This window comes from Antennarius striatus, chromosome 14 (genome assembly GCF_040054535.1).
Source record: "Antennarius striatus isolate MH-2024 chromosome 14, ASM4005453v1, whole genome shotgun sequence".
Lineage (NCBI taxonomy): Eukaryota > Metazoa > Chordata > Actinopteri > Lophiiformes > Antennariidae > Antennarius > Antennarius striatus.
The window spans coordinates 1,784,412-1,797,535 of record NC_090789.1 but is presented as its reverse complement, the minus strand read 5'-3'; the positions used below and the strand labels follow the sequence as shown (position 1 = coordinate 1,797,535).

The following is a 13,124-nucleotide window of genomic DNA, read 5'->3' as shown; positions in this document are numbered from 1 at the left end:
TTTTAATCTTATTCAATCCACAGCATTAGTCCTCCAGCCAATCAAGAGATATTTTCTGTAGCATTGGTTAGCTTAGCTGCTAACTCAGTTGTTCTTGTGTGTGTCATCGGCATACATACATATGTACCCGATTGGTCTGGTATGTTATACCCCTTTATATCCCTTCAAAATGAGATGAATTTACATTACAGAGAAGTGTGAGCTTATCTTCTCTTTCAATTACATTGAAGGCGTTCCCTTTCGCTCAGGTGATCTGCTCCTCCTGGTAGGTGGAGGTGGAGATAGAGCCGTAAGGATCCACGACGGTCTGGGCGCAGCGCACCACCGTCGCCAGCAGGAAGAAGCACAGGAGGAAGAGGAAGAAGAGAGCGAAGCCCAAGTCCACGTCCACCTCGAACTGCGACGCGGCAGGAGAAGGCCGATCCATGAGGGCGGCGGCGGCGGCCGATGAACTGTCTGTAGGCGTTCAGTTCAGCACCAGGACTTCAGGAGTTCCACAGGGGTCTGTTCACGTGCTCTTTATACGCTGATGACGTGTCAATAAAACAAAGATAAAAAAGGACGTCCCTTTAAATATTTCTATATTTTTTTCTGCCATTATATATTTGTTCTGCAAACATTCCAAATTGGATGGACGTATTTTTTGACACTTGCACTAAAAATTCTCAACTTCCTGTCAGCTGGAACAAAAAAAAAAAAGTTTGATAAAAAAGTTAACAGACGGCTCTGGGATATTTCATTACTTTTAACTTCATATTTCAGAAGAAAGTAAGAAACTAAAGGAAGTCTCACCTGCATTCTCGTCAGCGGCGTCCACACCTGTGAAGAAGTCTCAAAAGCATCTTCATCTTTTTATTATTTCAGTTACATAAGCTCTTCCTCAGGTACCAGCGTCTTCTCCATCCTCCTCCTCGCACGAGCATCACAGGGAAAATGAGAAGCTCCCAGATTAGCTTCTACACGAGCTCAACCCCCCCGGTGTGTAAAGCCTTTATTAATACTTAAGCAGGAATTGAATAACCGAGTGGACAAAGTTCAGGAGCGAATCAAACACCCCTCAGCTTTTGTTCTCCTGTCAGAGGAACCTTCACCAGAGCCGACACCAGTTTAGCTCCACACCTCAATTACCTCCACAGGCCCCCGGGGGCCACACCCTTACGTAAGGCTGAGAAGGCAACACGTGGAAGGGGGGTGGGGAAACCTGAAGGTGGGAGGTAGAGAGTGAAGGAGGAAGAATGGGAGGGAAACCCAGACGTGGGCGCAGGAGAAACCAGAGATGCATTAGGAATTGAATTGTGGAGCAGGATGGAAACTGACCCCCCCACTTTAAAATGGAGATTGTTACAGTGAGGCTGCCAGCGATGAGACGCCGGGTAAAACGATCCTGGTCCATATGCAGAGAGAGAGAGAGAAGGGCTTTAATACCACGGCCAGAAATCTGCAGGGGAAAGCAGAGAAAAACAAGCCCACTGTGGTCCAAAGTCATGCAAACATGTCTGGTATCAGCCCCCCCCCCATCCGGCCCCCCTGCCTACAGCATGCCATCTGATATTCTCATGTCTCCATGGTGCCTTCGGGTCCACTCCGCACCAACGCAGCCAATAACCGGTGGCGCTGGAGCCAGGATGTAGCCCGTCCAGCGACACGTCTCCAAAGGGCCGGGTTTCATTCCAGCATCAAGACGCTCATTTCTCCGCTTCTGATTTATAGAAAAACTGAACATTTTTGAGATATTTGAGCCATTTTTAACTGTTAAATTAATGTCACCTACGTTCTTTAAAAAGTTCTAAAATTTGTAAAAAAGAAAATAATCATAAAAACTTGATTTTTTACATTTATTTCCTTTAAATTCTGAGATTATTTACATACAAGGTTTTGTACACTTGAATGTCTCACACACTGCAGGCTTGTAGAATTTGCAATAATGAAATAATTTGCAAAAAAATAAAATAAAATGAAGAATCTTTTGGACAAAACATGAAAATCTTGATTTTTTTCAGGGATTTTTTTATTCTTCTGATTTAAGGGACTGAATCAAGTTCTGAATGTCAGGTGATAATCCTCACCGACGAGTATCGCCTTTCTAGTAATTTAAGAATTTTTAGTTCAATTTCATCCATAAAGTTGACGTAAACGCCTTTTTAACCTTTTAATTCTGATTTAAGCATCCAAGAGTGATTTCAAGATTTGAAAGAAGAAACATGAAAGGACACCAGAAAAAATCATCTAAATGTGTGTTTTATCATCAAAGTCGTTAACGATTTTACATCTCAGTCACACACGAGGAGAAATAAAAGCTCGGTGAAGCCCTGAAGGTGGTGCCGCGGCCGATGGATCGCCTGAGACAGACAACACGCTGCTGGAATAAAAAAGGCAGTTTGAAACACTTGAAATGTTGAAGGCACGTGTGAAACGCCGAGGCAGCGCAGAATGTAAACCTGACTTTGGTGTTTTTTCTTTTTCAACCGGACACAAAAAAGATGGAAGAGCCGCGATTGGACGATAAGAATAAATTAAAAAAATACCTTTAAACCTCTCTCAACCGCACAGGAGTAACGTTTGGCTTCACATCAAACATCAGACCTGCCAACCCGGGGAAGACGTTTCGTTAGCCGACACACCGCCGGATCAAGTTATTATTGGGGGTGGGGTGGAGGGGGGGTGAAGACGTGTCCCGAGTGGAGGAAGAAAACATCGGCATCATGACTTGAGAACTCTTTTTAATGTAAAAACATTTACATTTTGGAACAGGCAGCTGTTGGTGTGTCCGAACACGAGTCTCACACCCCCAATCTAAAATATCTACAAGAAACACCCACCCCCACCCCCGGTGTGATGGATTCACGCCCCACTGCACAACCTGAAACCCTAACGTTAAGTGCATTCAATTAATTCGTAAAAATGTCATTCGATAAATCAATCGGCTGACACCACCCCCCCCCCCCAACCCGGGGCCAAATAATCCGATAATTAATGATCGATAAATGTAAAGGTTTGGTAAAAACGACCTGGAGCGAAACTAGAATGTGCAAATTCATGCAAACAAACGCCGATCGGCTCCTCGTGTTACAATTTAAGGATTTAATAGAACACGACACAACAAAAATCAACTTTAATTTATTATTATTACTAGAATTTAAAGGCACCTTTGAGAAAACGTGAAGTGAAACAAGTCCGGATAGGCTGCTAACCCAGAATGCATTGCGGTTGGCAGGTCTGCTGTCGCTACGCTAAGCTGGTAAATACATCCATAATCAATACAGATCAATAGGAGGAAGCATAAAGTGCATCATCGGACGTGGGGGAGGGGGAGACGACGCCTGATTCCGGCGACGTCACGAGTCCGTGAACAAGTTTCTGATTGGTTGGTTTGGCTTCACGCGAACACTTAGACGTCATCGACAAACAACAACAAACGTAAAATCACAACAACTAAATAAAAAAAAGGTACTGATAAACATTAAAAGCGTCTTTACGCTCCACGTTTGAAGTCAGACGCTGCTGCTCTGTTTAAAAGGATTATTTATCTCCATCCAGGTTCATTTAAATATTAGCAGACAAAAAAAAAAACCTCTGGAAAGAAAAAGGCGGGGCAGTTTCCGATGGGGGCGGGGACAGGGGCGGGGCTTCTCTTTTAAAACACTTCTATTAACCCTCCGTTCAAAAAAACCAAAAAAACAACGCAGGCAGATGTGGCAACTTGGTCAACAGTACAAAATGTTGGCGATCGGCGATGAGGGCGGCGAGAAACAAGAAGGAGGGCGTCTTCGGCGTAGGCGAGGAGGTGTTACTGGCCCCCGCCTCCCATTCTCCTCGTGCTCGCTCTTTGGCTTTCAGGTGAGAGGCACAGGCGCGGACGCAGCCTGACTGTCCAATCAGTGCGTCTTGTTGTTGTTGAGGGGGGTGTGGCCGTTCTGCACGTGTCCGTTTTGCGCTTTGGCGTTCGGCTCCTGAGCTTCGCCTTCCTCTTCCGACTCAGGCTCCTCCCTGTCGCTGCGCTCGTCCTCCACAATGTTCTGTCAGGGCGGTGGAGAAACAACACATCAGCTACACACACGTGTGTATGTGTGCGTGTGTGTGTGTGTGTGTGTGTGTGTGAGGGGGTCGTACATTGCCTGGGAGGAACTTGATGGCCACGCGTAGGATGAGACACGCCCAGAAGATGTGCAGCGCCTGCAGCACCAGCATCAACCCGTTGAAGAAGTAGTAGCCGAAGAAGGTGGGGTAGAGGGACAGGGGGTAGATCATGGTGGCGTGGATAATCCTGTGTGTGTGTGGGGGGGAGAACAGAGCGTCCGGTCAGAGCCGGCCGTCGCCCACGACGACCGACACAATGAGAGCGTTTGTTATGTTCCCAGGAGACTAAAATGAGTCGGATCCGTCCGACGCGGCGACACAAAACTTTATTGATATTTGAGGTCGGAGTGATTATTCGTGGATGACATCATCCTTACCAGAATGGGAGGATGATGAGGCGGGTGATGAAGAACATGGCGGCGAACATGGTGAACATGAAGTTGCACGTCCTCCTCCAGCCGGCGTAGTTGAACATTTTGGCCGACTGGAATGAAAAGAGATGAGGGTGAAACGTTTTCACGTCGTCGCCTCTAGAGGGCAGAGCGAGCGCTGTGTGAGGGGCTCTGGCCTCATCATCATCAAAATACATATATATATTATAGAAAAGCATCTTTTTTCTGACACTAAATCCTAAATTTGCTTGAAAATGTTTGGAAATAATACAAATATGTTCCCCGTTTGGACTCATTTGGACCCGTTTTATCCGTTTTATCCCCTTCATGTTGGTGTGTTCTCACCTCCATCAGGTAGTCGGCGGAGTCGTGCACCAACATGATCAGCGTCCCCCCCCGGATGTAGTTGACCAACCAGGAGAAGCTGATAAGGACGATGGTGGCGATGTGGTGAACGATCTGCTCCTTAAAATCCTGCAGGGGTTGAAACAAGGGAGGTGTTACGACTTCATTCGGTCACTTATTGATTTGGTTTTTAAAGATCGGTCACCGGTCAACAGCCTGCGTGTCGTTTATGTCGGTTTATGAATAATTAACTCAGCGTGTATCAGATTACGTGGCTATAAACCGGCATTAAATTCATATTCAGTGGCTCAGCAGAGATAAATTGGAGGCTGATTTCAGGCTAACTTAGCTTAGCAGACATCGCTTACCTTCCGTTTGACGTCCGTTGCGACGCTGAAGATGAGCGAGATGTAGAATCCCAACTCGATCATGTAGTACCAGTACTGAGAAGGAAGCAGCGACTGGAGGAAACAGGAAGAGGAAACACGTCGCGTTACAAATGTAAACCCAACGTCTGGTGGCGACAAATCCTTCCTGAACGATGCAGCTCGTACCATTTTGGGGAAGTCTTTCCACATCTTCTTCAAATCGTGAAACCATGGTTTCTAAAGGAGGTGGGGACAAATATTCACCATCAGTAAGGGTTTGAAAGTCGTGTCTTTAATTAAATGTTGTCATGCAGAAGGTTTTATGGCATTAAACAGCATCAAAATTCAATTTTTATGCTGTTAATTCTATCTTCTAATGGAGAAACAACATGTAGTCAGGATTAGTTCCACAGAGAGATGAACGTGGGCTTCATTTGTGACGATAAACCAGGTTGTGATTCGGTAACTCACATCGATGAGGACGGCCAGGCCAGCAAAGAAAGCAAGAAGGTAAAAGGTAAATCTCCAACTGTAAAACAACGCACAGCAAAAACCTCAGTCATCCCGTTCCAGTCGGACGACATTTCTGACAACCACAAAAAAACAGCAGACAGGCTCCGAGGCGTCTGTCGGGTTTTATGACACCGACGTGATGAAATGTGCAAAAAAACAAGAAGACGTGTTCCAGGTGAACATCACACCACCAGGAAGTGACAGCCGACGTGAGAGGGGAACAGGATCAGGACGATTTGACGAGAACAAAAGCTTCGATGTCGCACAAATGACAAAAACCAAACATTTCCCACAAAAGAAGCTCGACCTGAGATGACCTCATGCCTCGCAGGCGGATTAGGTTTTGTTATAAAACATTACGACCTTCTGTAATTACGAGTAAATGACAGTCAGTGTTTAACCGATGACGCACTAAATTACAGGCGTAAAAAACAAAAAATTTCCTCATGACTCGGCTGCCGCTCAACAGCTATTTGAGTAAATACTGACGATGCAAAGAAGGCTCAGCTTTTACATCTGCTTTACAACTCAAAGCGGAGCTGCTACAGAACGACATGTTTGATTTATTCAAATATGAACTTGTGTATATATAAAAAAATAATCTATTAAAAATAAAAATTAAATAAAAAATCTAATGAAAATTAAATTAAAAATAAAAAAAAATTGGAAAATAAAAATCTAGTAAAAATAAAAATAAAGATAAAAATAAAAATTAAAAATTAAATTAAAAAACAAAAACTTGTGTTTCTCTTTTATTCCCATTTGTCTGTTTTGGTATACAACAAATTCCCCCGTCCAATATTCCAGATACGTCATCAATTCTTAATTTCAAGCTGAAATCCTTTCGGTACCTCGCTTCCCGGAATTTTTTGAGTTTGCTGGGCCGGTCCTGGTTCCTCCTCTGCCTGAACCACCTCTCCACCTGTCGCACTGACAAGTCTGTCTGTTTACTCAGGCCGACAACGGAGCTCTGGAACGGAAACAGACGGGTCAGCGCCGGATTGAACATCAAGAAAAACCACATGACTTTCTTATGCTACAGTCCTGCATGAAGCGGCGCTCCGTCCCTGAAGCAATCGCTACCTGTGAGGGTTCCTTCGAGGAACTGAGGAAATACGATTCCAGGATGGGATTCGCTGGAGCGTACACGCGTTTGCTATCATGCACCCCCAGCAGGGACGCCAGAGGAGTCGCTACTATCCTGGAAAAGAGCACAACATTTTAGACGCGTCACGTGTTTTTTGCAGAGGAAAATGCTGACAGATCCAGCAGGCGACTCACCTCTCAAACACCTGTCGGACGACCAGGAAGCAGAGAGCGATGGGGATGGTCGCCCACAGGTCGAACGGTTTGGGGTAGACTTTGCCGTCGCCATCCTCCAGGTCGGCCCAGGTGTGACCCTCAGGGAACCAGAGCCAGTCGGCCCAAATCATCTCGTTTAGTCGAGACAACATACTGAAGACAAAGCAGACGGAGAAAAATCTTTTGAAAAAGAAAGAAATTAAGAGGTTTTAAAAAAGTTTTGTCTGTTTAGATTATATATTTGATGAATTCCACAACTTTTTTCCTCTTTACGTGACAAGAAAGAGGAATGACGATCGGTCGGAGGTTGACATCGGAGAACATCTTGCTCAGATGAGGCAAGCAAAATAAAAAAAACCCAAAAAGAACTAATTCAGAGCCCTAAAAATCTATTACCTTTCCTCTACAAATAATTTCTGCTACTACATACTGACCGGGCTACGCCTGAAATCCCCATCACATCTATTCACGATTCACTTCCTGTGTTATAGATGCCAAATATTTCTGTCATGAGTGAGCAGCAAACTGAGATTTCACACTTGATAATCGTCATGATTTGGCATCATCGCAACAAAATCTGAGCCGGGCGAAGGAAACATCTGAAATGAAAACTTCAGGTTGTGTCCCAAACAATAAGCAAACACATCAGTAAGACTTAGAAGCTGCAAAATAAAACATCAGATAAAAATGAAGTTAAAGAAGAACCAAAAAGACAAATAAAATTAACAGATGAGCAAAACAAACGATCCCAAACATCAGCGTTCAAAAGCATGAATTTAAAAATACTGAAAGTCGGATCAGACCTGGAGAAAACAAGAAGTTTACGCGTGGTTATTATTATTTTGTAGCTTTGCTGAAGGTGAGGGGGGGCGGTAAGCCGACTGATCCCAGGAGAAGACTGGTCTCTTCAAATCCTTGTGTGTCACACCTGGGATGCTCACCTGCTCGACATGACTTGAAAAGATTATTTCCCCCAAAGTTCGTTTGAAAAAAGATTCACGAAAAAAGATTCCGAACGCACCCGAGAGCATCACCTCCTCGGTGCGAAGTCGTGTCTTTGACAGGGAGTCGGGAGTTTTAACTGCCTGAAGAGCCCGTGTCACGGTCACGTGACCAAAAATGAGGCTTTACCTTCTGAAAATGCTGACGCAACTAGTTTCCAGTTAGAGCCCTAATGAATTACGGCAGGGACCTTGAAATGCTGAAAATCCGGTAGATGTAGGGGTGTGTCGAGAGACGTGACAGGTTTGGTATTTGAGCAGTGAACCTCTGTGATTTATGGACAAAGACAAGCCGTTAAAAGCTATTTGTTCACATTAAACCGTCGCAGGAGTCAGAGTGATGTCACAGCCGGAGTCATGGGAGTCATTGTTTGACTCTTCACAAAAGACCTGAGAAGACAACGACAACAAGACGATCACCAAAGCTTTCCCTTTCCTCCAGGCGGTTTCCTCCAAGCTAGCACACAGTTACCCATGGGTGTCAACGCGAGCTAGCCCATCTCACGGTCATCACATGACAGGAGATGTCAAACATGACTTTGAAGAGGCGTAACTTATGTCTGATCTGGTATTTAAAGCCATCTATGTTCCTGACATTCCCATTAGCCTCAGTGGTGATTTAGTGCTAATTGTGGGTCTGGATGGAGATTCACACGCTGATTACGGAAGCTAGCTAAACGCTTCTGTAAATCAGTAAAGAAAAGACAAAGAGCTGACCAAATGGGTGTCAGTGAGCAATGAGATTCTTGGGTTTTTACCACCAACTTTTGTGTTTCATCTCATACTTTGTGCTGTACTGCCCATGTTGCCCTGCCCGTGTTGCCCTGCCCGTGTTGCACTGCCTGTTTACCGTGGGTCAGAAAGGACTGCCATTTCATTGGCGCTGTATGTCATGCATATATGGTACACTTGACAATAAAGCTGACTTTGACTTAGAGAAGCGTGAGGTTGGAGCTCTGACCGTTGGTTGGTGAGTTCTATCTGATCAAACATCACCACAAACACAGAATATGAGCAGCAACCCGACAGAATTTGCAGACAAAGGCTCTTAAACGTCCCTGGCGCAGCTCTTGTCGTACGATGGACTTTAACAGGTCAGGTCAGCGGGTTGAGATGATTATACGATCTGATTATCTGCTGCACCTTGAGTTGAGTGTCCTTCAGAAGCCTGTCATTAAACAAGTAAATTCAGGTGGCTGCAGGTTTCCTGATTCCTTCACACAAGGACACGAGTGTGGATTAAACAACCGTGTCATGAGCTCACTGTGACGCCTTTGTTAGCGTTTAAAAAGGAGCTTTGTTGCAGGTTCCTATCCTGTCATTTAAATAATGATTTGTCCTCTGAAACAAACTTGTCTACCTTTCAAATCTCATGATTCATCTTTTTAAAGGCTTCCAGACGTGGATGCTATTACACGTTAGCACAGTTTATATTCAGTGATGTTTGGAAACTGGGTCAACATGTACAAGGATTTTATTGTCAACAGGGAGAACTGGAAATTAACTCTTGCATCCCATGCAGCAGCAGAGGACACTCGCAAAGTTCAAAGTTCACACATTTTGTGTGTGACGCATCAGTTTAGAGACAAAGCAAGTTTTGACAACATGCAGCCACTTCCTGTCGGCGCCAGAATTATTCTCACACCCCAGATTACTCACAGGAGCAGAGCAACACTTGGCAGAACAGGTTGTGCGCATTATCTTAGCGCTGCTGCAAGGTTAAATAAACTTTTTATTTTGTTAACCATGCTGTATGTGTGTGTGCTTGCATGTGTGTTGATCCACCCAATACAAAGTAGCACAAATATTAACAACCAGTGAATTCACACCCGTTCATGTCATACAAATTGAAGTTTTGTTTTTCAGGATGTGTAAATCTAATCCTGAGGATGTTTGAATCAATATTTTTTGCATCCGTGTTGATTTATCCGATTATCCAAACGAATGAAGTCATGGATTCTGAACAGAAAAAAACATCGTGTTCAGGTGTGTTAGTTTATTAAAATCAAACGTGTCACAAAAGCCCCAGGAGTTCCAGAGCCAACAAACCGGTCTCACACTCATTTGAAGGGTGCGTTCACACATGTAGCATCTGATTCAAATTAACTCTGGTATGATCCCGCCGCCGCCACCGCTGCCGTTTTGCTAAACTTTAACGCACGACCCAACAAGTCGGTCCGCTTCTTTTGGGAGTCGTCTGACTCGTCTGGATCAGCAGACCAAACACGGCGTCCTTTGCAGCACGCCTTCCTTTGTGTGGGGGATTTCATGATCTAATAAACACACACACACAAATCCAACTACTGCGTTTAACAGCATTGCTTAAGAGGGAAGTAAGTTTCAGTGCACAAAAAAAACACTCCAAACCTCGTAAAAGCTGTCTATTCAAGTCGCAACTTAAATACCTGGTAAAGCTTGAAATACACGAGGAACAGCTTAGTGAAATGTTGAACGTAAAATTCTGCATTAATCCCAATATTGTCTTCTTCAAATTAAAGGAAATAAATTCTACTTTTGGGAATATTTCCAATCAGGTAAGAATCACAACACCTAAGTGGCTGCACAGTTAACCGAATGGAGACCAGACAGGATGTTTGTGTGTATGAAAATAGTCTTTTCCTGTTGTGGTTTCTTTTGATTTTTTGCTGTGGACGTTAACTAAGCGGTTCTGCAGCGAGGCTCGGGTCATGTGATCCCGCACGCAGGCGAACGTTCAGAAAAGCTTCGAAAATCGAAAGTGGATTTTCTTGGATTACGGTGCAGGAATATTTTTGTAGTTAATGTGTGTGTGGGGTAAAGGTTTTAGCAATGACATCACTCCTTTATATAACACATCATGATTCGCTGACATCACCTTGATGGTGATGTCACCCAATAAGTCTCCATTTCCATAACTGGAAAGTCGGCTCTAATTTTAGCAGAAAGCCGGTTATTTCCTCAGATTCAAACCTTTCCCCTCACATTTTTCACACAGCTAATCCTCCCCAGGGTTTGTGGGGGCCTGGAGCCCATAACCACCCGGTAGACCCAGCTCGGCCTGTTTCTCACCGGCTGACAGAATGATGAATGACAGGTACCTGTGGATAAATCACTCAACAACACGCCCAACTGCACGTTTTTGGACCCTAATCCCCCCTAAATAAACACGTGACCTCCACCCATGAGGGCCACCAGGTGCGGACTGAAACCCAGACTCACCCTAAAGAGAAGTAGGACACATGTTCCCGGGAACGCCCCGAAATATGACATCAGTACCTGCCTGCAGGGGTCCAGTGGTTATATCACACAGGATGGATGTAAAGAGACGTCACTGAGTTTGGGGAATGTCGTGGAAGGCTTAGTGTCATGCAGTTCAGAACAAAAAATTTAATTTTAAAAAAATTAATTAAATTAAAAAAATTGTAAAATTTAAATTAAAAAAACCAACCCCATCTTAGATTAAAAAAACAACTGAAATTACGGCGTGGAATAGTCCTTTAAACGCATTTTGCGCTTATCAATTCCTTGGAAGGACGCGCAGTCGGTGGAGTCACAACACTTGACTTAACGTGACGTCACATCTAAAGTCAGGGATAACGTACTCCACTGTCACGTGACCTGGATTCAAGCAAATTGGGGGCTTCGAGGTTCCCCCTGTCTTCACCAGGGTCTCTACGCTGTTTGCGTAAATACAAAAAAATAAAAAAAATAAAAATGGTGCAGGGAGTGGCTGAGCGGATGGCGCAAACGGGGAGTCTCCCGGACATAGCGGAACAGACAGTTAGTCACTCAAGTTGTCCAACAGTAGCAAACATGCTAACTAGCTAAACTTTACGTTTAAAAACATTAACGCTACTCACGCGCCACCTCCAGCTTACGTTAGAAAACTTTCGTCCGGCTCCGGTAAAACCCGTTTGAATTCCCGTTAACGGTCCGGATCAAACTTCCACTTCCGTCTCGCTGTTGTCATTTGCGCTCAGAAACGTTTTAAATGACCTTCTCTTATCGCGGTGTTGCCGAATAAACGGCAGCGATAAGCGCGGACGGCCTGTTAGCTAGGCTACACTTTGGATGCGCCAGCCTACGTAAAGCGGCGCGAGCTCCTGTTAAGCTTTGTGCGTGTCAATAAAGTTTGAAACCCAGGTTGAAACTCCACATACATGCAGATGACTGCCCTCTTTTAGCCTAAAAATAGACGCTTAAATCAGTCCCCGGCGGGTCGTGCGTGGCGTGGGGGCTCCCCGCAGCCTCCGCGGACGTTAATTCCGGAGCTAACGGTGCTGTCGGCTTACCTCTGGTGCCTGTATGCGGGCAGGTAGCGTGGAAGTGACAAGTTCCAAAATGTATGGCGGCTCGGCGGCGGCTGCTCCTCTGTTCCTGTTGTAACCGGGGGGGTTTCATGTAGTCTTCGCCATCAAAAAAAACTACAGACTTGTTCAATAAAGTGTATTCCCCCCCCCCTCTTTTAACCCCGGATTCGCCACATTCTTGGGAGGGAATGGGGGTTTTATACGTCAGATTCTTCCTGAAGGTGTCCACGGGAGACGGGGTGATGTGATGGCACGTTTCCGTTTGATGGAAGTCGGATGAATAAACGAATGTCGGCTCGCTGCCGTTCAACCGGGCGGACAGATGGATATTAGGCTCGTCTACCGGACTGAGCTGGGGCGGGGCGGGGAGCAGGCTATTTAAAGTGACGTGAGGCTATGTGGTGAGTATGACGGGTGATTAGTGCCACCAGCGGAGGACAGAGGCTGGAGGAAGTGCAATTACACTTCCGGGACGTATGGGGGCGCTCGAGATGTATTTTATTTTTTTATAAATGACGAAATGAGTGTTTTGTTTGTTTGTTTGTTTTATTCATGCTGCACTTACTACACACAAAGATGAACGTACAAAAAATTATGATGGATAAATTACTATTTTTGTTATATAAAATCTGGTTTTATATTGAGTGTTTTTGCTATATGTCTTATATCACTTCGTTGAAATTTCATTCAACAGTAACTTTATTGACAAATGGCACAGAAATTCTTATTTTTTTAAAAAATCAAGTGCTTGAAATATATATTTGTATTTTATTTTTCATAAAAAGAACACCTGTCCCTATAGGGATCATTGACATTAGTTGTCGTGTGACGGCAGGT

General features: G+C 44.6%; 1 protein-coding gene across 5 annotated transcripts; it reads right to left on the bottom strand.

Annotated features, from left to right (window-relative positions):
• Positions 1 to 1,821: 1,821 nt before the first annotated feature.
• On the bottom strand, positions 1,822 to 12,638 carry cers2a (ceramide synthase 2a). 5 transcript variants are annotated; one of them, XM_068332632.1, is made up of 11 exons: positions 12,270 to 12,638; positions 6,977 to 7,150; positions 6,779 to 6,896; positions 6,547 to 6,665; positions 5,654 to 5,711; positions 5,369 to 5,419; positions 5,183 to 5,275; positions 4,815 to 4,943; positions 4,455 to 4,561; positions 4,111 to 4,264; positions 1,822 to 4,016 (listed from the first exon to the last, which is right to left on the bottom strand). In XM_068332632.1, exons 2-11 carry the CDS (start codon positions 7,147 to 7,149, stop codon positions 3,876 to 3,878), a joined length of 1,143 nt encoding a protein of 380 aa, XP_068188733.1. In that variant the 5' UTR covers position 7,150; positions 12,270 to 12,638; the 3' UTR covers positions 1,822 to 3,875. The 5 variants fall into 5 exon arrangements, with proteins under 5 accessions (XP_068188733.1, XP_068188734.1, XP_068188735.1 ...); XM_068332633.1 differs by lacking the exon at positions 12,270 to 12,638 and adding an exon at positions 11,838 to 12,026; XM_068332634.1 differs by lacking the exon at positions 12,270 to 12,638 and adding an exon at positions 11,856 to 12,026.
• Between the last annotated feature and the right edge of the window lie 486 nt (positions 12,639 to 13,124).